The following is a 25,150-nucleotide window of genomic DNA, read 5'->3' as shown; positions in this document are numbered from 1 at the left end:
AAGTGACATACTTTCCTTTCGAGATCAATGCTCGGCCCTCCTGCTCACGCGACTCTCGTTCAGGCTGTTCCGATTCAGACGGGCCGCGTGTCTCCCGTTGCCGTGCCGCTGGATGTATCAGACAGGCGCTTGCGTAACCTTTGACCTCGGCTGATCCGGGCTGATGCAACGGCATGCAGGCATCGAATCACTCACAGGGATTAGATGTGTGGAGAATGTAACACAAAGGGGTCGTTTTGGTTCAGGGCCAAAGGCAAATCTGAATTGCAGATGCCGTATGCTGAAGCAGGTGCTGTAGGCTGACTGCATCTGGACCAGGAATGACAGACACACTGTAGGCACAGTACATTGAGTGCAGATGGTAGGTATGCTGATCGCAATGGCACCTGTTGTAATTGACAGACGCAGGGTGCGGTGTCCGCAGTGAGCATTGACCACAGTTGCGAGGTGGTTCCGATTCTGAATAAATGCATGAATAAAACACAGATTAATATGGCTTCTGTGCCGCATATAAAATGGCTCTCTCAGGTTTTTCGTGCATTTAACCTCGTTAACAAAGGCAAGGCAATTTCAGGTAGAATTACGGGCCGGGTGATATTGATCGGCACAGCATTGTTTGCCACTTTTGCAGATTTTCCCTTCTGGATCCACGATTTGTTTTACAAAATCCCTATGATGATATTCATGAAAGCGTCCTACTGCACGGTGCCAAAGAGATCGATTTCAGCAAATCTCCCCGTATGAAAATGATAGAGGCTCGGGGTGAGCAGATGAGGTTATTACTGTGTTCCACCACGAGCAGCGGTCTCCCTGCCCCCATCACCTCCGTTCCACACTCACGCCTGTCATTTAGTCATTTCATCTGTCAGTCATTCACCTGGGCCAGACTGATGCCCAGTATGATTGCTCTTTCACAACAAAACAAAATTGCTGAAAATGGGGACACAGACCAATTCAATGGGAACAAAGCTGGCTATATTTTTCAGGCAAAACAAACTAAAGGTATAGACATTTTGACACATTTGAAATACATGTTGGGGGATTTTGTCCACCGAAAGCTGAGAGCATTATAATTCAAAGATGATGTTGACAACCCCACTCCAACTCCCTCCCACCACATATACAGTATATTCAACTTATTTTACTCAGCGATATACATCCAGTGTTGTAATTGTTGGTTTTTGCTAGAGCACATGGACAGCAGTGCGTATGTGGATCACAAGGTTGAGGACCCAGTGAAGTCCCATCTGTCTTTGAGTCTTTTCTCAACATCTCAGGGCCAGACATAAAACCTTAAAAAACGAAACAAACAGTCAACACTCCAGTCCCTCTGCCGAGGACAAGTTTCTGGGTTGGGTTTCCATATCCTGGAGGGGATGGGATGTAAGGGGCTGTTCCCTTCTTCTGGCTGTTGGGCCTTTGGGCAAGGCCCTTAACCCCACATTATTCCAGGGGGGGTTGTCACCTGCTTATTTTAATCAACTGTAAGTCGCTTTGGATAAAAGCCTCAGCTAAATAACTGTAATGTAATGTAGATTTTGCTGACTGGGTTCTGTCCCCTGACAGCTGGAGGCCTTCTACTCCATCTTCACCACCGAGCAGCAGGACCACGTCAAGTCCGTGGAGTACCTGAGGAACAACTTCCGGCCCCTTCAGGACCTGGACAACAGGGTGGTGTATAAGTCTGCCATCCAGGATGCCTGGCTGCCGGACCTGACCGACGGAGTGGGGTACCCTCACGGCACAGAAGCCTCCAGAGGTAGATAAATCTGAGCCCACGTTTCATATTTACCTCTCCATCTCTATCTACACTATTTTACCACTCACCCGCATAAACATTGCTTTCCCTTGCTGAAAGATATATTTTTGAAACAGCAGGTAGCTGGTTGAGCAGTTCAGACTAGCTCCCAGCTTGACATGGTTTGACAGGCTCATGCTTTGTTTCGAAAAAGCTGGTAGCTGGTTGACCAGCTCGAACAAGCTACCAGCACTAGCTGGTTGACCAGCTCATACCCAGTTACACCAGCTTGACCAGGTCAAGGCGGATTTTACAGCAGGGTCATATGCTATTTTACCTCACCCATAGACTCTTTTCCTTCTCAAATCCACAGAAGTCACTCATATACACTATTTTACCTCTCACGTACACTGCAGTTGCTCTCATGCGTTATTTTACCTGTCACATTCACTGTTTTATCTTTCTCGTACACAAAAGCTGCCCTCACGCATACCATCTTACCTCACAGACACTTATTTTTTCCCTCTCACACACACAAAAGACCATTTTACCATTAGACCAAAGCAGAGCATTGCTTTGCCCTCCTGCGCACACAACTCATGTTAAAAACTTTCAAACAGGCTGTATGTCTCCTGTTGCCATGCCACTGGAGGAGGTAACAGACAAGTAGCAGAGTACCTTACGTAACCTATTTAATCTCTCACACACACAAGAGTCACTTTCATAAACACAACAAGCTGCCAACACTCATGTACACAAAAGCTGCTCTCACGCACACCGCTTTATTCACAGACTCAGCTAGACCAGCTTGACGACCAGCTTGGCCGTGCTGGTTGACCAGCTCATACCCTGTTTGACCAGTTCAATTTTCAAGCTGGTCAACCTGGCATACTGTAGCTGGATTTTACGGCCGGGCTTTAAGAGGTTGGCTGATGTTAAACCCCTATTTTTTCATTTTGAGCTATCACACTCGATGGAATCAAGTAAAACGTCATTATTATTAATGGCTAATCCCCATACTGTAGCTCTCCTGCAGATGTGAAGAACCATTATGGATTGGTTTTGGTTTTTGACTGGATATTGTCAAGTATCATATGTCATCTCCTATTTCTCGCTCACATCCACCATTTTGTATGTTTGCGTGCATGTGCAAGTGTTGGTATGTATGTACTGTATGTGTATGTGCACGTCTATGAAGATGTGTGCCTGTATATGCACATTAACATGTATGACACACTATAATGTATGATGGTGTGAATCACACTTGTAGTATATATCCTGTATGTAGGTGTGTGTTCAGTGGTTGTGTGTAGCACTGTGTACAAGCTCAGAATGTGATGTGAGTGAGAGAAAAAAGAGAGAAAGGCTAAAAGGAGTGTGGAGAGTAATGAGAGTAATAGACTCCGGAGAGATGGAGGCATCAGCACACTGGGTTGAAGGGGGAAGAGCTTGCAGCTCTCGCTCCCTCCCTCCCTCTCTCTCTCTCTCTCTCTCTCTGCTGTTTCTTTCTGTGAGTGTGATAAAAACATCAAACAAAAACAAAGACATTACTTCTTTTTTTTCACTTACCCATAGTGGGCTCCCACAGTGAAAACACGGTGACCCAGAAATGAAGGGAGGGAAAACAGCTGAAGTAGTAGAGAGCAGAGTTGTCACATTGTTTGCCAGGTTATTCTATGGCTGTTAAATGCTGCTCACACTAATGGAGTCTTTTACATTACAATACATTACTAGCAATTACAGTAGCAGGCGCACTTTCGCAGAGTAATTGACACTTTTTTTAAAACATAGTATTCATTTAAACAACTGTATTTATACTGAAGCAATTTTAGGTTTAGTGCCTTGCTCAAGAATACAACAGCAGTGACCTACCTGGGGATTGATCCTGTAAACTTTAGGTTGCAATCTCAGTTCCTTACCCATTATGCAACACTGTTGCCTCTTCTAGTCGTGGAACTTAAGATGTCGGATCTCTAGAGATCTCGATACATTACACTCTCCTCTTGCTGTGTGAAGACTGCTCTATAACAGAGATAGGCACAGCCAGGGACGTGCCAGCTTACACATTGATCATATTTTCAGAGGAAAGTGCAGAAGTGTGCCGCATTTTCCACCCTCCTCTTGGTCTTCAACCACTTCCCTGTGTCTCTTAGTTTATGCTGGAAGCCCTGCCTTCTTGAACCTAGCTGCACTGACGTAATGCGATTGGTTAGAATATTGTGGGCTTGTTGTTGTGAACCGCGCTGGTTTTCAGTGTAAGATATAAGCCTGGGGCGCTAAGCTAAAGGCAACGTGACAGCCCTACCCTTCTGCCCGCCGGGTTCCTTTGAGTGCCACAGGCCACAAACTGCACTTTACTGTCTGACACGAGCTGGCTGCTTCTGCCTTCTCTCACTCACTGAGTGTCTTCTCTCACTCAGTAATGTAAATGAGATTAGTTTATCCTCTGAGATTAGCTGTTCCTTAATTAGATGAGCTGCTTCTCCTTTAAGTTAGCTGCTCTTTCCTTAGATTGGCTGACCCTCCATTAGATGAGCTGCTCCTCCGTTAGATTAGCTGTCCTCCAATGTATTAGCTGATCCTTAATTAGATGAGCTGTTTCTCCTAAAGACAGCTGCTCCTCCATTAGATTAGCTGATCCTCCATCAGATTAGCTGCTCCTCCCTTATATTAGCTGCTCCTCCATTAGAGTAGCTGCTCCTCCAGCTGTTTCTCCTTTAGATTAGCTGTTTCTCCTTTAGATTGAGACCATTTCTCCAAATAGATTACCTCCACCTCAGAATAGCTGTCCTTCTATTAGATAGCCTGCTCTCTAATCAGATACCTGGATATTGTGTTTTATCTTTCTTTTTATAATGATGCCATGGTTTCTTTCTTCCACCTACACATTTAGCTATTTTTTGGCACATACAGAAAAGCAAAAGTGACTAAATTCCACAGGGTGATTGTTGTGATCAGATCCTCAGATTCTACAGACTTCAGAAGACTTCACTGTGCCACTCTGTCTTATTCTTTCAATGGACTGCCCAGTTGTTTGCGGTCCTGTCTCATCACAGATATGTGAAAGCCATAAAGCCCCGTTTTATTATTTGCATTTTGTGTATGAAATGTACAGTGAAAGAGATTAACTTCTGAATGATCTCTCCTGGATTTAATTTATGGCATATAATTCTGTAATCCTTCTAGAAGCATTTATAAGATTGTTATGGCATTCCATGGAGAGATTAATATTTGTATGCTCTCATTGAATTGTTTTCGATGTATTGGGAGATCTTGAAGCTAGTGACTTGTGTGTAGTTGCTAATACTTTAGAGCTAGTGCTAGGTGAGTTTAAAAGCAAGCTAGGTTGGTTATGGCTATAATATCTAGAAAGACACAGCATCAGTGAGGGCATATAAGAGAGAACAGCAATATGCCAGTGAGTTGCTTAGATAGCTCTATGCACAAGTCATATTAAACTGCTTCTACCACTGTTCATTAATAAAAATATCTGCCAATGTGTTCAGCAACACATTACAACAACTGTGAATTCTGTGTATAAGAAAAGGCACAGTTACCTTTGGTTCATTATACCGCTCCCTTGGAAATTTGCTCCCATCTTGCTGAATTTAGATTCAACGTGCAGCTAGAGAGAGAGATTTATTTCCATTATTTTGTGATAAATGGAAAGAGGAGCTATGTATTATACGATGCGAAGCTTGAAAATGTATGACTCCTTGTGCTGCTACTGGGTTCATACTCTGTTCAGTGGATCAGTCAGTTCATAACTCATAATGTTACGTTTTCACCGAGGTTCTGCTGTATTCCTGCCGCATTTTCTCCATAGGAGGCAGAGTTTGCCCCCCCCCCCCCCCCCCTTCTGCACCCCACCCTCTCACAAATAAAGTGAGAGTGGAGGTACATTTTTGTTCTTCAAGGATCAAATTTGCCAAAGAGAACAGTAATTTGGGAAATTACCTTTATTTCCCGGAGTGCCGTCGTGTAATGACACCCCTTCCTTTAGCAGGCACTCTGCCTCTGTTCTGTGCTTGGTGGATAAATCCCACTGTAGCAGTAGCTGCAGGTGTATTGTGGCTTTATTTGTAGCTTTAGCTGTGGCTGTAGCTTTTTGCAACTTCAGCTTTAGCTTTAGGTGTAGCATTAGCTGGGGTTGTGGCTGTAGCCGTATTTTCAACTTTAGCTTTAGTTGTGCTATAGCTTTAGATGTTGCTATTTCTGTAGATGTAGCTGCACCTGCACATGCACTTACAGATTTAGCTGCAGCTTTAGCTGTAGATGTAGGTGTAGTTTTTAGCTGTGTTGTGCTGTGCCTGGCTCTGGGGAAGCTGCCAGGGCTCATCTGTCAACGTGAGGAGTGAGTGGAGCTTCAGGTGGGACAGGAGAAAAGGCTTTCATTGAGGATAAATGCTGTGGCTACCTCACACACACACACACACACACACAAACAGGCACTGACATGCACAGACACACACACAGACAGAAACTGACAGACACAAACAGACAGACAGACACACACACGCACACACACACACACACACACACATGTCCTGCTTGCTGTAAAGCTGCCTGGCTAACTGTTATGCCCTCCATTCTTTCTCTCTGTCGACTTTCATGTGTGGCATACTCTGTCTGCATCATGCTGCCTCTGTCTGTCCTTTCATCTCTTTTTTCCTGTTTAGAAATGTCTTCTTTCGTTCTATTTCTCACAATGCAGGAGAAGGTCCCTGTCTCTTGCTTTCAAATCCTACAGTGAACAAATACATTTTCATCTTTGGGTAACCATGACTTTATGTCTACCCTTTTCCATTCCCAGATATGGTCTCTGAGCCTGTACTTGCTCGGGATCTATCTCTGACAGAGAAGAATACTTCTTTTTAGAGCCTGATAGGCATTCAGTTTATTTTTGGATGTTTGTTGCGTGATTGTTTCTAATTGTCAGTTGTGAAGCAGTACTTACCTGAAGCTGGTTTGTGTCAGTATGAGTTAGTGTTAGTCTGGAGGGTTTCAGAAGCAGAAGACTGGTGTGTGTGTGTGTGTGTGTGTGTGTGTGTTTATGTGTGGATGTGTCTCTGTGTCTCTGTCTCTCTCCCTCTCCTTCTCCTTCTCTCTCTCTCACTATCTCTCTCCCTCTCCCTCCCTCTCTCTCTCCTTCTCTCTCCTCTCTCACTCTCTCTCTCTCTCCCCCCCTCCCTCCCTCAGTTGCTGGTTGCATAGCTACATTTAGAGAGGGGTTTGCATTGCACTGGGCAAGCAGAAGAAGAACACACAGCGGCATTGGAGCAGAACAATAAACAATGCTGTAACCCAGCAATACGTTCTGTACAATTCCCCAAAAGAGCCCAAACCCCCACCAATCTCTCCAAAGTCTGGGTGACAGGAACAGACACAACTCATATCTGCCTCAGAACTGTGGAAAGACAGTCAAGTGAGTGGGAAATAGTCAACATACCATATGTAAATTTCATATAAATTATGTAAGCAAAAGCCTAATAATAATAATAAATAATAATGATAATAATAATACTAATTAGTAATAGTAATGAGCTGTTATTTACTATTCCCATAGGCAGGGAAATGCCCCTCTAGTGCACTGTCTGACAGAACAAAGGGAGAGGAGCATTTCTGCTTGATCTCCTTCGCAAATTAATCCAAGTTCAGGTTTCAGCAATTTATTCCATTTCCTGACATGCTCAATGATTAAACACCTTCTGCTTTGGAGATTACCGGGAGCTGGGATGCAGGCTGCTTTCGAAAAGCACGGCTGTTACAACAAGCCGGGGATTCTGCCTCAACTTTGGCTTATAGCGGCATCTAGTGGCGGCCTGTGGCATTGTGAGCGCAGGCGGGAAATGAAAGGGCTTGACCAAATAACTGCCTGAAGGAGGGAATATATGAACTCATGCATTATTTGGCACTTTTGAAACAACATTGGCCAGAAGGCCTGATGATTTAGCACTGAATACCTTGCAGTGAAAGTCTTCACCTCGGGTGGCTAAACCATACCACTTTCTAGCCAGAACAGACATCCTGAACAGCAAGCAAAGCACCCTGCTAAAAAAACAGCCCAAGCCAGGTTTTGAAACAGCTACTAGCTGGCTGACCAGCTCATATCCAGCTAGACCAGCTTTATGACCAGCTTGACCAGCTCAATTTCAAGCTGGTCAAGCTTCCATATCTGGATTGTAGAGCAGGGCAGTTAAGTATTTTTCCTCTCCGTCTTTACCCTTATGGTCTGCTAACTTTAAAATGAAGAACCTTTCATTCAACGACCAGGACTCTTCCAGCCTCTTCCAGATCTCTGCGTGGCTGCACAACCGCTGGGCTCGGGAGTCACGTTTGCGTTCCCAATGACCGTTTCTGGTTTTCCCCCCTCCTGCAGTGTGCAGCAGCGCTCCCGTAAACGTGAAGGTCCACCCGCTGAACAGGACCGCGCTGGTGGTGAGCTGGTCCCGACCGCTCATGGTTTACCACCCCATCATCAGCTTCATGGTCTCCTACAGCTGGACCAAGAACGACGAGGCGTACGAAAGGACCTTCACCAAAGACAGCAACCAGGACCTGGTGAGAACCGACCCGACCCGACCCAACCCGAACCACACATCCCCTCTGGTCACTCACAGTGGACCCTGCCAGGTTCTGTCTCAGTAGCCACATTGGGGATTGCTGTCAGTTTAATGGCTAGCTCTTCTTCATGGTGTACAAATAAGCCTTATAAGTGAAGAATGTACCATAATCATAACAGGGGGGTGAGATGTTGTTCTGAGAAGAAGCTGGAGTGGTTTATTTTCATATGACTAGACAGCACAGAGTGGTTTATGTTACTTAGACCATGGGTACATGGACCATAAGTAATTCAACATTCAAGTGCAGTTAAAAAAATGTGTTGGGTGATATTGTGTTGTTATTAGCTTGCTAGGTGTTCGCCTTTTTCTGTTTTCGACAGACTGTTCAACTGAAATAGATTATTGAGTCTTGTGTATTAATTTAGAATTGTGTGAAAGTACATTTTACTCGAATTACTTCATAGCCACAAAACTCCATGCAGTTTGTAGAAAAATAATCAACCCTCTCCCCACCAATCAGAGTCAAGTATTTAACCAAGCTGTGGTGTAAAATGTGTCTAATCTTTGACGTATTGTCTCCTTAAACTGATTTTATGCCGGCGGGTCTGAGACGTTTGACAGTATTGCAGACACTTACAGCTCTGGGTGTGAACAATTTAATATCAATCTGGGAGAAGCGGGCAGCCAAGCAGCGAGTGTATTAAAGGGTCTTCCTCAGGAAAAAGAACTCATTTCAGAGGGAGGCTAGGGTCTGATGACAGTGTCTGAACACTGCTAGCTGGAATACTCTGGGTGCTTTCAGCTCACTGCTTTCATTCTCTGTGTGTTCACTCCTTGCAATCAATGACAAAATCTAATTTCCTTGCACCACTCTCCCAACTCTCTCTCTCTCTCTGTTCTGTGTCTCTCTCTGTGCTTCTCTTTTGCTCTCTCTCTCCCATCTCTCTGCCTCTCTCTCTCTTCTCTCTCTCTCTCTCTCTCTCTCTCTCTCTCTCTCTCTCTCTCTCTCTCTCTTTCTCTCTCAATTCAATTCAAGTTGCTTTATTGGCATGACAGAACATTACATTTTGTATTGCCAAAGCATGTGTATATACAGTACTGTGCAAAAGTTTTAGGCAGGTGTGAAAAAATGCTGTAAAATGAGAAAAATGAGAAAATGTTATTTTTTCTATCAATTAACAAAATGCATGAACAGAAGAAGTGAATGAACAGAAGAAAAATCTAAATCAAATCAATATGTTGTCAAATATTTAGATTGTTCTTCTTTTCACTCACTTTGCATTTTGTTAATTGATAAAAAGAAACTATTAACATTTCTATTTTTGAAAGCGTTCTGACTTTACAGCATTTTTTCACACCTGCCTAAAACTTTTGCACAGTACTGTATATCTCCGTCTCTCTCCCATCTCTCTGTCTCTTGCTCTCTCTCTCCCCCCCTCCCCCTTCTACCATGACCATGGTCTTCCATTTAATTTCCATTTTTATTTTCAATTTCCTCCCAAGACCTCATTGTTATCTGGGTCACATTAGGGACCAGCCAGGCCATACGCAATCAGAGGCGAATCAGTGGGAAGCCACTCAACACCTCGGCACTTTGCGGACGCTCACTCATTATAACAGACCACTCCGGGAAAAAAGGTCCTTAGCAAAATTAGACCGAGTGGCACTCGCGTAAATCAGGGCACGGGCAGGCGGACAAAGGACAATCGCTGTTACTTAATGCCGCATTTGCTCCCGCTGGGTGGCCCATGCCCGCCGGAAACCCCCCACTGGCAAATTACGGGAAGGGACCCGTCCTGATTTTAACTTCGTATTAATTTCCCGCCATTCAGGGACGTGGTAATTGATGGGTAGGGGTTGCTGTTAATGCACCTGGACCTCAGGCATTACATTACATTTACATTTATTTAGCAGACGCTTTTATCCAAAGCGACTTACAAAAACGCGCATATCAAGGTTATGGAACAAACATCAGAGCAGGTCGGGTAAGGTACAGTTCACACGGGGTCGGTTGTACAGCCGTGAACATAAGATAGATAGGCCAAGTCTGTAAGTAATGAGGTCGGGAACTACAGTAACGAGACAAATAAAAATGGAAATGTCCTGGATTAGAGTACAAAATACAACCCGGGGATAGAGATACGTTTTTAGTCTGGCCGTTCATTAAGCCTGCGTTCTACTTTCCGCATGGATGGACACACACAGGATTTTGACGACGTCAAACCTCAACAAACATGCTTTTGGAGCATTTATACTCTTTTTCGTTGTGTCTCCACAGCACACCGATATTATCCCAAACTCTCATTGTGTTGCCGTTATTTCTGCGAGGGTACGTCCTCTCAGTTATAAAATCTCGGGTCTGCGCGGAACGGCGAGTGACAGCCGCGCGGATTCTCGGGCAGGGGTGCATCTGCCGATGTGTCGTCATTTTGGCCGTACGGACAAGCTTTAATGGGACACACGCCAGGGCGCAGAGAGAACACGAGGCTTCGGGAAAGCTGCAAACCTGGAAACTGTTTCAGCGCTTACACACCCCGGCGCACGGCACCAACGCGTCTCGGTCTTGTTTGCTCCGCCGCGTCTGGAGGGAATCGGGAGAATTTAAATTCAGCTTCGTTAGAATATCAATGGAGAACCCCGGGTAGAAGAAAAGCAGGCATTATGGATGCCATCTGTCACAGCGGCTCATCGCCGAGCTCCTCTAAAGACCCGGAGAGGAGGTGAACTCCGCGGGAGAGAAGAAGGAGAGCTTGAGCGGCTCCCCGTGGGCTCCGGGGGGAGGTTAGGAGAGGTGCGTGAGTGAACGAGCAGACGGGACGGGCAGCGCAGAGGCAGGGAGGGAGCGCCACGTGGCTTTGCTGTGCTAATCCGGCCCTTCCTCGACCTGTCGGATTCATCACGGCTGCTGTTTCTGCTTAATCACCTGGAACTGTGCGTTAATAGCCCCTGAACTTATAACCAGAGGCTAACAGGTTCACTTTATTTATTTATTTATTTATTTATGGTTTTATTTACTCACTCACTCACTCACCCACTCACTCACTCACTCACTCACTCACTCACTCCCACACTCACTCTCACACACATTCACACACTCACTCACACACTCACTCACTCGCTCGCTCACTCGCTCACACACTCACACACTCACTCACACACTCACTCACTCACTCACTCACTCACTCACTCACTCACTCACTCACTCACTCACTCACTCACTCACAACAAGGTTCTGACCCTTAATCATTAAATACCTTAATGCCTGAGCGAGGATCTGACACTTACTCTTTAAATGCTCCAGTAACTGTGATGGGTCAAATGCAAAGGACAAATTGCCCTACGGGGTTCAATAAAGTAAATCCTAATCTTTAATATTCAGTTCTGTTAACAGATGACGTGTGCAAATGGTCACCTTGGCTATGGTTACTTGCTGCAGGTGAATAACTCAATGTGTGTAAACAATTCCTTGGGGTGCTTTTCCCAGTCATTCCCGGGCGAATGCTCCGGAGCAGCGGGAAGCCGCGGGAACGCGTTCCATGCTGCGCCTGTATGAAAGCGGTGCCCCCGGCATTATGCCAAATCCGTCTCCTTCTGGGACCAAACACGTTCCTGTGAACCGCTAAAGCATGGACATGCCCAACCATTACCGCAGCTGGCCGATCACAACACACGACACACTGATCAACGGGCTTCCCTTTCATCATGATGGGCCCTGAATGTTGTACAACTTTGTGTGTTTGTGTGTGTTCATGCATGTATGTTTGCATGTGTGTGTGTGGTGTGTTTGTAGATATGGCACCCTTTGATATGTTTAAATGAAATAAAATTGTGTGTGTGTGTGTGGCGTGTGTGTGTGTATGTGTGTGTGTGGCGTGTGTGTGTGTGTGTGTGTGGCGTGTGTGTGTGTGTGTGCGTGTGTGTGTGTGTGTGTGTGTGTGTGTGTGTGTGGCGTGTGTGTATGTGTGTGTGTGTGTGTGCGCTTTTCCCCTGCAGGAGGCTCTCATCACACACGTGTCTCCTGACGTGCTGTACCTCTTCAGAGTGCAGGCTGTGTGTCTGAGGGACCTACGCAGTGACTTCAGCCAAACCCTGCTCTTCAGAGGTCAGTTGTGATTGAAAACAAGGAAACACTCTATAACAAACAGGACCTGTCTTCTCACAGAGAGAAATGCTGGAGCGTGTAAGGTCACATTGCTGAATTTAACATGAAAGGTGTCATCTTGCTAGATGTTTGCAAAACATCTTCAATCAAAGTCTTCCTCTCGCCGTGCGTCTGCCAGGCCAGAAAGCAGTGGTAACTGACAAAGGCAGGTCTCTGAATAAGGCAGCTGCTGATTTCAGTTCAGTTGCCAGACCCGGGCGGAACATTTGGCAAGTGCTGCGATCCGTCCAAGGTTGCGGGTTTTATTCCTGGGGCTGATTTATCTTAAATCCATCTAAGCCTTTCCCTGCAAATATCAACAGGACACACGCAAACACACACACGCACACACACACACACACACGCTTCTTTGAAATTATTGGCAGCCTTATTAAAGATGACCAAAAAAGAGTGAGTAATAAACACAATCTGCGTTGATTCCTGGGGCTGTTTTATCCACTCAAAGGAAGCTAAGCCTTCCCAAGCAAATATCAACGACAGGATTGCGGATATGATGGTTCTGACTACCACAATATTCCCTGCTAGCTTCAACATAATGATGTGCTGAAATGATTTTTGTTGATAAGCTGTGGGTGTTTTTCTGCTGTATTTCTGAAGACCTCTGAGTAACTTTGAATACATTTTTGTATGTGTATGCGCACATTTGTGAATCCAATGAAATGTATAGTGTTGATGTATAATGTGTTCTTATTCTTTATTCCAGCAAATACCACCAGGATATTTGAGGGAACAAGAATAGTTAAAACTGGAATGGTATGTATTGGCTAATGTCTAGCTGTTCGTTTGGGAGTGAATTAACTACTTTGAAAGGCCTACAGATGCTGATGGTATTACTTTAGTTGCATGTTGCTGAATATAAATTGGATTTTAAAAGTTTTTTTTTTTTCCCACTTTCAGTCCAGGTCATACACAATACAATCACAGCCAACACCTTACTTTTTTTTTTTTTTTTTTGTCATTCAATAATCAGGTTTTAAGTGTCTCTTTCCTTGTTTCATATTATGTCCCAGTAACACATTTTAAAACAAGTGGGGAACAGGCATTCACAGCTAAAGCTCCAGCTTTATGGAATAGTTTGCTTTTATCTCGGCCTGTGTCGCTGCATCATCTTTGAAATAATGTTTAATGGCCCATTTTTTACATGTACACTTTTGGCAGTAAGAAGGTAATATTCTCCAGAGGAAAATGCACAGCTTACATTTTACATACAGTCAATGTGTTCTGCTGGATATTTCCTGAGGTAAAATCTTAGGTTGAATGAACACCATAACTTGACAAATACAGCCATAGATATTTAAGGCCAGCACAAACCCACTTTATACTTGCGTTATTCAAAAACATTGCTCTACTGGCTGCTTTGGATTTATTGGAAGGGTATTTTATTGCTTTAAAACACAAATCATTTGAAGCCCCTATACCAGCCATTGCGAAGCTGGCATTTGGTCTGAGTCTTCTGTAAGTATATAAAATATCCTTCATCCTTTCATTGCACAAAAAAACACAGGGCCAATAAAAAGCATACACTAAAACTGAAATATTATCAAAGAAAATCTCCAGAAACAAAAGCCCCAAGACCAGTAAGCTCAAAACAACCCCTGTGATGTCAGAGATCCCCCATCATATATCACCATTGGTATGATGGCCTTACCAACAGAAACAGTCAGAAACAAAGCAATTGCTGGTGTACATAACCAGAAACTTCAGTTTTGGTTTAATGTGATTGTAACACCCAGTCCCATTCAAGTTCAACTGCTAATAATCATTTTTCCACTTAACTTTATGGGATGTAAAATTTTTACTTGCTCAATTTTATTAGAATGAATATTATTTTCCCCTTTTTATAAGCATACAAAGTGTTTATGAAGAGTGCGCTCTCTCTTACTCTCTCTCTCTCTCCCTCTCACTCTCCCTCTCTCCCTCTCTCTCCCTCTCTCTCCCTCTCACTCTCTCTCTCTCCCTCTCTCTCTCTCCCTCTCCCTCTCTCTCTCTCTCTCTCTCCCTCTCTCTCTCCCCCTCTGACTCTCTCCCTCTCTCTCTCTCTCTCCCTCTCTCTCTCCTTCTCTCTCTCCCTCTCTCTCCCTCCCTCTCTCTCTCTCCCTCTCTCTCTCTCTCTCTCAGCCCACAGTGTCCCCCGCCTCGTCTGCAGACATGGCCCCCATAAGCTCGGGCTCTTCCACCTGGACGTCGTCCGGCCTCCCCTTCTCCTTCGTCTCCATGGCGACGGGGATGGGCCCGTCGTCCAGCGGGAGCCAGGCGACGGTGGCGTCCGTGGTGACCAGCACCCTGCTGGCAGGCCTGGGCTTCAGCGGCGGGGTCTTATCCTCCTTCCCCAGCTCCGTGTGGCCCACCCGGAGCCCCCCCTCCAGCCCCGGCCCCACCCCCACCCGCCAGCCCGGTCCCCAGGAGCCCCCGTCCCCTCAGACCCCCGACCCCGAGGCCGCCGGGGCCAAAGACAGCGACGGGGCCCGCGAAGGCGAGAAGGGCGAGGAGGGCGAGCGGGAGGGAGAGGAGGAAGACGAGGAAGGGGAGGACGGAGAGGAGGCCAGGACGAAGAAGGACAAGACGGCGGCGGGAGAGGCGGTCGCTCGGACCAACGACACGGCAGCCCGCCAGCCGGCCACGCCCTCCGCCCCGACGTCCACGGCCAAAGAGAAAGAACAGGGCCCCAGCGCCGCCCCCGCTAACACCACCGAGGCCCCGCTGGTGACGGGCGCGGCCGGCCCCGCCCAGGAGAGCCTGCCGCCCCCTACCTGGGAGCCCGCCAACGACACGCTGGAGATCCAGCTTCCCAACAGCCCCACGCTGACCGTTAAGACCGGAGGAGGAGAGAGGAGTCACTGGCCTTTCTCAGTCCACACAGGTGAGACCGTCCATACCGTTCCGTTCTGCAGTACTGATCCTACAATGGCCTGCCCTGTGTCAGGAAATTTAAAAAACTGTCACTAAGTGGCTTGTGACCTTGCGCAGTGGATTAAAGATGAATATATTGTGCTATCACTTCTTTCATTGAGCTGCAGTCTCAGGTTGTATGCGCCATAGGAAATAGTTATTTTATAATATAATGTTTTGAGCAATCATCAAATGTACATGCATATAGCCACTGGAAGCATAACGATGCCCGACAAGCTGCTTTGGAGAATAAATGTCCCATGTTCACTTCCACTTTCCATTTTAAACGAGTCAGAAGCACGCCTAGTGGACAAACGGTGACTAAAAAAATACTTTCATTTTATGATTTTGTTATATCCTGGATGGTGAATGACTCCATTGGAAAGAGATTATTTTTTATGAAGTGATTAAAATCTATTCCACCAGGTGACATGAGTAAGGTCTTAATTACGGAAAGTTTGAACAGCTGGTTATGAAATTAAAAACTTTGGGAAAATGAAGAGTTCAAAGGAAAAACAAATGGCAATGAGCCAAACCCGCATTATGTTAAAATACATTTAAAGACAAAATCATGTAAAAACCTGATATAGGATATAGCATATAGCCTCAAGAGGCTTTCACTGAACCCCCCAGCAGTGTGGGTTCTAGGAGTCTAAAAATCATTGCCTCACAGTTGCTACAGTTGCAGATGGACGTGTCAAGATTTCTACCCGAGAAGTTCAATATAAGAGAATCAGCAGTGAACCAGAGGGTCCTTATATCCAATGCTTGTGCTCTTGGTAAGACCGGAATAAGTGTGTAGATGAGTGTGTATTAGCCCCTGTTACCTGGAATCACCGTGAAATCTCCTTCTGTAATCTCCTCTCTCAATGCAGTGGAGGTCTTCAAGAGAAATGGAGATATTGATCTGAGGCTGCTCCTCCAAGCTTTAATTTTAACCCCAAGACAAGTCCTTCTCATAAACTAGAGTGCAGAATATAAATCCAGCCACGTTCCGCTATAACATTAAAGCATTACTTTCACATTAACGAGAGAAGTCAGCATTCCCAAATGAAAAGAGTGCTTCCCTTTCTTCCTCTGGCCATCGGCCATGGGCAGCAGGATTCAGTGTAAGGCAGGGCAGTCTGGCACCGGGTACTGGCACAAGCGCTGGCCGTAGACCCACACCAGCCAGGGCTCAGAGGTGGGAAAGCTCCCCACAGGTGCCGCATCGTGCGAAGGCACGCCGCAGCATCGGACCGGCCTCTGAGGCCGAGCGCCCGCTATTCCCCCAGCACACAGCTCTGCGTTCAGGCTGCCACATCCAGACTGGAGTCTACAGAGGGCCGCAAACCCAGGCTCCTGATACTGTCTGTCTCTGCGGCCGAGCACAGCATTTCCAGGGTACCACTCGCACATACGTCAACCGTTAGTTCTTAAATGTTTGCCACACCAATACAAATCGGTTAATCCTGTAGTATTTTAACAAATTCAGCTATGACCAGCTTGAAATTACCAGCAACCAACTGTTTAAAAACATAGCTTGAGCTGGTCTAATCATGTTGAGTATGGAGCTGGTCTGAAAACCTACTTTGAACTGTTTTTTTAGCGGGATACCCATTTGTCACAAACGTGGCTGCTTTATATCTGAAGACTCAACCACGGTACATAAACAGAACTGCTTCTCCGGAAGTTTTGAACATTCCGCACGTGCTCAAAGGCTTATCTGCGGCATTACAAGTGCTAGTACTTTAGGACCACTTCCACGTGAAGAGACCTCACAAGGACAAACGTCACACACATCCCCAGTTCGACAGGCGCCTAGCAGGAACGCTTGAAGACAGCACTTTCTGAACTTCCTCAGCAGGGGCCCGGCACTGCACACAGGGTGAGGGTAATGACAGCAAGGCTACCCTGCTCATTGCTGGAATCACACTCAGCCCCTCACTTTGCCCTTTTACAAGCTGATTGGTGACAGCGGTGCAGTGGAGTGGGGTTTTTGCCAAGCAGCACCTGTGCCGCGCAGATATGAGCTGCTTATGATCTGTGTTCAAGGCAATTTTACTGGCAAATAGCAGATGTGTCCAAGCAATCTTTAGCGCACGCTGTGAGAGAGATTGCCGTATCGCTGACGGAGTTCACAAAATGCCTTTTTGTTCGGCTTTTATTTTGATGTCGAAATGAAGCCGTGACATGATGAGTACCTTTCTGAAACCCCACTTTGAGCGGGAAGGCGCACCTGATCACAAATCATCAGAAACGGATGAATTAAAAAAAGATGTAATTGCAGTAACCAGACAACCAGATCCAGCTTACAATCTTCTGCCCAAGCAGGCTTGTTTTTATATTACTGTTCTATTATCCAACATGTCATGTCACGGCATAGAGCAGGGATCAGCAACTCGGCCTGGCCAATCAGTAGCACAAATTGCACGGGAGAAAAGAAAACCAGGCCTGGATTTGTGTTTGAGGACCAGAGTTGATGATCTTGATTACTGGTACAAATTTACACCTCTTTGCATCATAACTCTAATATAAAGCTATCATCTGAGGTGCGTTCAAGATTGCAAACGTTAGCTAACGTTACCTAACGTTCGTGAACATATTCAAACTTTTTTCTGTTCGCCACAAACATTAGCGAACGTTAGCTAACAATTTGAATGGCTGCAGATGGGGAAGACGCAGAGAACAAAAGTTGACAATTATTTGGCTGTTACAATACACTTTAATCAATTTTTTCTTACCTTCACAGATAATCACAGATAAACAACAAATCAGATAGCTGGCATTGTTCAATCTAAGTCGCATTCATTCGTATACAAAATGTGGCTAACTAAATGGAATGTTCATTTAAAATCGTTCAACAGTAACTGTTTGCTGCAGACATAGTTTGCCATGAACATTCGCTGTCTTGAACTCACCTCAGGTAATATAGCCGCTCATCTGTTTTAACAGATTCCTAAGACTCCTACATTAAACGCATGCTAGAACTGGCTAAAAGGATTCCATCTCACCATTCAAATACTCTCTTTAGAGTGTACCAGCTCCTGCCAAGGTTAAAATTGCTTTGTTAAATATTCATTCAGCAAATGAGTCTACAGCATTAATATGAGGATGTGCAGATGAAGTGTGATTACAGGGCCTTTGGCAGTTGGTGAGTGGGGGACACAGCGGTTACAGAGGCCAGTGTACAATAATAGGAACTTAAGGTGTGGGTCGGATATGGTGCATGTAGTGGATGTGATATGTCCATCATCTGTAGAGCAATGATTTGATTTGCTAGTTGTACTGAAATGAGTCTGTGTTGAGGGCCAGTTGCTAAGTTACATGAATTGAATATCTGTAAAACAGACAATTAAGTATTATATTATCTCATTTATTATGTCCCTGAAAAGCAGATGCAATTGCTTTTTACAACTGTCAGTTGCTGTGCTGCTTTTTGGTCACTGGGTATAAAATCCGATCTTATTAAATATAACTATGGGGATGTGTCTTGAGAAATTGGAGACATTTTTCACCTCTGCTCATGTTAAGTATAAAAAAAGTAGCTAAATAATGAATGAGTTATTTTCTGTGAACGCATTTCTGCTGGATGGCTCGGTTAAGGTGCATGTGTAGCAGCGTTAGCTTGGCCAGTTCCCTAGTGAGGACGGTCAAGTTCGGCGAAGGCTCGTAGCAGGGACCGCGACAACGCTCCCTGATGATATAACCGTGAAATTCAAAATAACGTTGTTGCCCTCGGCTAGGGCCGATTTTGCCTTTGGCCGACTGGTACTGCGCTTGTCTACCTCGGACTCATGCGGAAACTCGTTATTTATGGATGAACCTCACAGCCTCAGATGGAAATTGAACCGTGCCAGATCACGGTCGGTAGCTCCACAGGGCAACAAGCAATTGGTGGTTGCCTCGCCCAGGGCATGGGAGAGGGTTCAGCCGGTTAGGGCAGTGGTTCTCAGACCCGGTCCTGAGGGACCCCTGTGTATGCTGGTTTTCTTTCCCACCACAATAGCAATCCCAGAATATGTATGAAATAGCTGGAAAAAAATTCCCATATTCAAGTCGTTTTATTGCAAATGATTAAGTCACACTTTGAACAAAGCATTTCTCATGAAGGCTTTACAAAGCTTATGTAATGCCTTCATAATGGCTTCAAAAATGGCTACCGACAGGGAAGACAACGAGTGATCAAAATTTGTTCAAATACACTTTCATCAATGTAAGAATTGGTCTTATCTAGGATTGTTAGACCTAAGTCACATCTGTTTGTATTAAAAGGGTGTTGGTTCATTTAAAATCGTACAGCAAATGTTTGCCATCTTGAACGCATGTCAGGCATGTGTCTGACTCTCTCCCTCTTCCACAGAGAGCAACAGCATCTCCAACATCTCCAACCCCATGCATGGAGTCAGCAGGGTGGAGTGGATCATACCCCTGGTGGTGGTCTCCGCCCTCACCTTCGTCTGTCTCATCCTGCTGCTGGCTGTGCTGGTGTACTGGAGGTGAGACCCGGACCGCAAAACCACCCACTCCCCTACTACACCCTCACCCACTAACCTACTACAACCCCACCCACTATCCTACTACAACCCCACCCACTCCCCTATTACACCCTCACCCACTAAACTACTACAACCCCACCCAGTAACCTACTACAACCCCACCCACTAACCTACTACAACCCCACCCACTCCCCTACTACACCCCCTCCCACTAAACTACTACAACCCCACCCAATAACCTACTACAACCCCACCCACTAACCTACTACAACCCCACCCACTCCCCTACTACACCCCCTCCCACTAAACTACTACAACCCCACCCACTAACCTACTACAACCCCACCCACTCCCCTACTACACCCTCACCCACTAACCTACTACAACCCCACCCACTAACCTACTACAACCCCACCCACTCCCCTACTACACCCTCACCCACTAAACTACTACAACCCCACCCACTAACCTACTACAACCCCACCCACTAACCTACTACACCACCACCCACTCCCCTATTACACCCTCACCCACTAAACTACTACAACCCCACCCACTCCAGCCCTGCCTACTCCATTTCCGCTCTATTTCAGTTACACTCTTGTCCTCCGTGTCTTTCAGAAATATTTTATCCCCGTAAGCTTCCCTTTCCCATGTGAAATTGAAACATTAGTATCCTTAGCCGAGATATTTAATGTTGTTACACAGAATTATAGCGCTTTTGTGAGGGGAAATGTGTTTTACCTTGAAAAGCATAAGATATCATTATTAGGGTCGTCTCACCTCAGCTTTATGGCGGAGCGGAAGAGGGATGGAGTCGGGTTAGAAGTGGGTGATTGTGTTCTGGTGATAGTAACGCTGAAGGCCTTCCTCTGGGAGATATTACTTAGCCATTACTGTCAGCACAGCTGAGACATTCCCTGCGGCTGACTGCGCCCATCGAGCCCGCTCCCAGATTTACCGCTAACGAAACAGGCTACAAGGCCTGCGTCTCCTCCACCTCCACTCTGACTGAGTCTAGCCTCCTTTTTCTGCCTTTTCTTCACTATTTTAAAATGGAAACAATAAGCAACGGTGCCTTGATTAAATCTTTTTTATTTTTTTATTAAAAAGGTATCATTTCAATTGAAAAGCCTCTCTAATCAACGTATGCCTGCAGCTGATTAAAGAGGCTTTTCACCACACGAGACTGTGCTGCATCTTAAAGTAACAGCGCATGAAACAGCCCGGAGAATAGCACGAGCCGTAAAAGCCAAGAGAGCTTTATGGGTGCAGTGTGTTTAAAGCCAGTTATAAAAAAATATTGAGCAAAAAATAAATGGCAGACAAATTTTTGGAAAACATTTATACTTTTGCTCATCTTTAACTCTAGGTTATATAGTAAAACGGTACCGTTGACATCTCTCGTAGAATTTAAACGCTTTGAAATGTGCGGTTCTGTGTCAGCTTTAACTAGAGAAACCATAAACCACAGGCGTGAAATGTACTGTGAATGGCCAGCTGGGATGTAAGTCAACATACGGATTACCTTTATGTGTGTGTAATACGCTGAGTATCTCCCAGCTCTACCCCCCACCAATGCTTTCACATCCAGTGCAATTTGGCCAATTATTGCTGGTCACAGCTTGCATCTCTTAACTCCTTAGCTGCCTGTGCCGTCACCCCTCCCCCAGGAGTCCCGATGCCGCTGGGGTGCCATAGGCCATCTGCTGTCCTTCATGGGACACTGAGAGCAGAGCACACAAAATGGCCGCTTCCAAATAAATATCTCTACAATAGAAATAGTAGAGGTGCTGGTTGCTTAGTCTTAGATAAGCCATACGAAAATGAGATGTGTAAAACGGAGCTATAAAGAATAGCTGGAGACCGTCATATTGCCCCATGCCATTGATGGATTTTAATGACATAAGCCGGATGATATTGGATACCCTGGAAGTAGTGTCACTGGAGGGTGACATCTTGCCCAAATTAGAAATAGGATCACAATAAATGCTGAGCGATTATGTTAGCCAGGGGACTGTAGGGGTATATGTCCTCAGCTGTGAGCTGGAGCTACCAGAGGTAGCATAAATGAGCCATTCATTCAAGTAAACTGAAAGCAAGCAAGGAAATCTGTTTTGGCATGGGAGCCTTTTGCATAGTCGTAGAGCTGAGCCTATTGTGTGAGATTGAGAGAAATTCTCTGTGACATTTGGCTTTGTAAATCAATGTATTGACGCAAATATGTGCAATTGATTCTTGATTCTGTGCTGAAGGACAAACAACCAATGTCAGTCAAAGAAATAAGCGGAGAATTGCTCTCTATTTTATTTGTACACGCCAGGTGCGGTTGGCCTATTGGAAAATCAATTATCTTGGAACATTCAATAATCATGGCCAAGGGTGGCTTATTCATTTAGTAGTCTAGGAATTGTATGGACTTCAAATGCATTTTGTTTTGGAGCTACTGTCTTGAAAATAATGGAAGGGTATGTGAAGGATAATTATTTTGTCCAGAATATTATATAACTATTACATTTCCTTTATCGGTTATGCAAGATGTGTATGCTCATAATTAATATTTTAAAGAATAAATAATAAAAACATCTGCACCTTGTTACCATCATGAAATGCATTGCATGTACAGTATTGCTTCCTGCAATTTCGGATATCATAGTTGTAATTGACAACAAATTATTTGTCACCTTTGACATCACATTCACGTAATCATCAGCATCAGTATCATCATCATCTTGAAATGAAATTAAAGACAAAATTAAGAAATTATACTGGTATTATCCTCATTTAGCTATTACATATACTGTTTACACTGACTTCTTCAATCATCATTATAATCATCCGAATGTAGAAACACTACAGCTGATGATAGTGTTATAGCAATAACAGTAATGATGTAGAAGTGTAATCAAAATAATTTAGACATTGGAAAATTGGCAATTTTCTTGTTCCCCGGAATGAAATATACTGATTTGGATATGTGCATGTAGCTACAAGGTCTCCTTTACCCCACTGAAGAACAGCCGTTTCTGATGGCATCGCAGTATATCAGCTTCTTCTCCCTGTCAGCCTTGGAAAAACAACAGTCCTTAGAAAATACTTCTTACAGCAGCAATACATTTTTTAGTCTAAGCATGTTGTCTAGTAGAACAGGCTCGGTGACCTTCACGGTTTTTATCAGAACGTAATGACGAGAACAGGCCATTCAGCCCAACAATGTTTACCATTTTCTTGCCACTAAAGGGTACTTAGTGCTCACCATTTACCTACAAACTAGATAGTATCCAACACTGTTCAAGCCCAGTTTTAAGCCTTCTGTCAACCCCTGGAGCCACCTGAGCAACTTTGAGCAATTAAAATTGCATATGGACTACACGCGTGCAAATTCAATTCAAATACATGTGCGTATTTCACTGTCCGTCCTTGTTAGTTCGCTCCATCCTGTCAGTGGCCCTCGGGGCCCAGTGTAGCCAGGTCGCCCGCTGTATACTTGTCTGTGTGGCCCCCACCGGCTCATCCGAAGGGGCCCCGCAATCGACCCGGAGATGCACGCGCACACGCAGCCACCAGCTAATGAGCGGATGGAAAGCAGATCGTTATCTTGCAGCTGATTTATTTACATCTGCTGGTTCCCCTGAAGGTCCCTGCTCATGCAGGTCTGATCAGAGGACTGTCTGTTCTGTTAATGTGTCACTTAGAGTTAGAGTTCAAGGATGCCGCTCTTGCTTTTTGGACATGAAAGCAAGCGTGTTCAGGAAACGAGAGTTAGCTGCTGTAATTTTAAGCTAATTGGGTCATAACAGGAGTATGGAGAGCTCTGTGTCCTATGGTTCTCTCTCAGCTCTTGGTAAAGAGTGAGGTTCCAGGCTGGTAGTTCAGCTGCTCTCCTGGGCTGTTGGCCCAGATATGGGTGCTTCATCTCCTCTGGTAATGAGCTCCAGCTGTGCTCTGTGTACGGGTTCAGGGATTCCACGTTTCTGCAGTCATTTGACAATGAAATAGGGAAGGACCACAGCTGGTGGGGATGTGGTTGGATGGCTGTCAAAGTCTGTGCTTCCATGGTGACTGGATCCCTGCTAGAATTCCACATCTGGGTGGGACTTAATAAGTTCCATAAGAAGCCTGGTCTCATTACATAATACATAATGCTAGTTCCACCAACATCACCCTGTCACAGCCAAGAGAAACCCCCACACTGCACCCTTATACAAACCCTACACACTGCACCCTCATACAAACCTGGAGAGACCTACTCACTGCACCATCATACAAACCTGGAGAGACCTACACTCTACACCAGAGGTCACCAACCCTGGTCCTGGAGAGCTACTGGGTCTGCTGGTTTTCGCTGCACTTAATTAATCAATTAGAGCAGAAGATTGCACAGCTAACTCATCTCACCTGGTTATCTTGGTCTCAACAGGGTGCTGATTTTGAAGTGAAAACAAAAACCAGCAGACCCAGTAGCTCTCCAGGACCAGGGATGGTGACCTCTGCACTACACCCTCAGACAAACCTTGCAGAGACCTACACACTGCACCCTCACACAAACCTTGCAGAGACCTACACACTGCACCCTCACACAAACCTAAAGAGACCTACACACTGCACCCTCACACAAACCTAAAGAGACCTACACACTGCACCCTCACAAACCTAAAGAGACCTACACACTGCACCATCATACAAACCTGGAGAGACCTACACACTGCACCATCATACAAACCTGGAGAGACCTACACACTGCACTCTCTTACTGTAAAAGCCTAGATAGACCTACACATTGGACCCACGCACTACCCTTGAAAGATAGATATACTGCACTCTCAAAAGAACCTGGATAGTTAGACATACTGCACCCACCACAGACTACTTGTTTCTCGGCTAAGAGACATGAAGGTGCTCTTTGCCACTGCCCACAGCTCAACACTGCTACTGCTACCATTCATGCATCACTCTCCAGCCCACATTGACCTGGCAACAGTGTGGGAACTTCTGACAGTTCAATTTATTATTGCACCTGTCAACTTGGCAGTGAGATCAGTGACTAGTGTGTGGGGGAGAAATGACAGCACTTAGGTGATGAAAGCAGAGATAATGAAAGTCAGAGTGAGTAGATACATTTGCTCACTTTTGCTCATTATAAAACTTTTGAGGGTAGAAGTTTCCTAAAAACCCGAATGAGTAAAACAGGCTTGATTTGAGAAACACAAAAGCTCATTTTATGTATTCTTTATTTATACAGGAAGTCTCATTGAGGTCAATATCTAATTTGCAAGAGACTTGCAAATAAACATATACAGTATATATGCTTATTTAAAAA

The 25,150-nt window shown here is 45.2% G+C and overlaps 1 protein-coding gene across 1 annotated transcript in view; it reads left to right on the top strand.

Moving 5' to 3' along the window:
- Nucleotides 1-25,150, top strand: part of LOC133138811 (receptor-type tyrosine-protein phosphatase gamma-like) — a 291,164-nt gene that overhangs the window by 235,454 nt on the left and 30,560 nt on the right. Inside the window, exons 8-13 of the mRNA XM_061257886.1 lie at nt 1,567-1,759; nt 8,118-8,299; nt 12,295-12,403; nt 13,167-13,216; nt 14,582-15,323; nt 19,695-19,830. Coding sequence (XP_061113870.1) covers nt 1,567-1,759; nt 8,118-8,299; nt 12,295-12,403; nt 13,167-13,216; nt 14,582-15,323; nt 19,695-19,830 — 1,412 coding nt within the window. The remainder of the gene's footprint in view (nt 1-1,566; nt 1,760-8,117; nt 8,300-12,294; nt 12,404-13,166; nt 13,217-14,581; nt 15,324-19,694; nt 19,831-25,150) is intronic.

The sequence above is a fragment of the Conger conger genome, chromosome 10, assembly GCF_963514075.1.
Source record: "Conger conger chromosome 10, fConCon1.1, whole genome shotgun sequence".
In the NCBI taxonomy this organism is placed as follows: domain Eukaryota; kingdom Metazoa; phylum Chordata; class Actinopteri; order Anguilliformes; family Congridae; genus Conger; species Conger conger.
The sequence above is the reverse complement of the archived record's forward strand: the minus strand, read 5'-3'. Positions and strand labels throughout refer to the sequence as shown.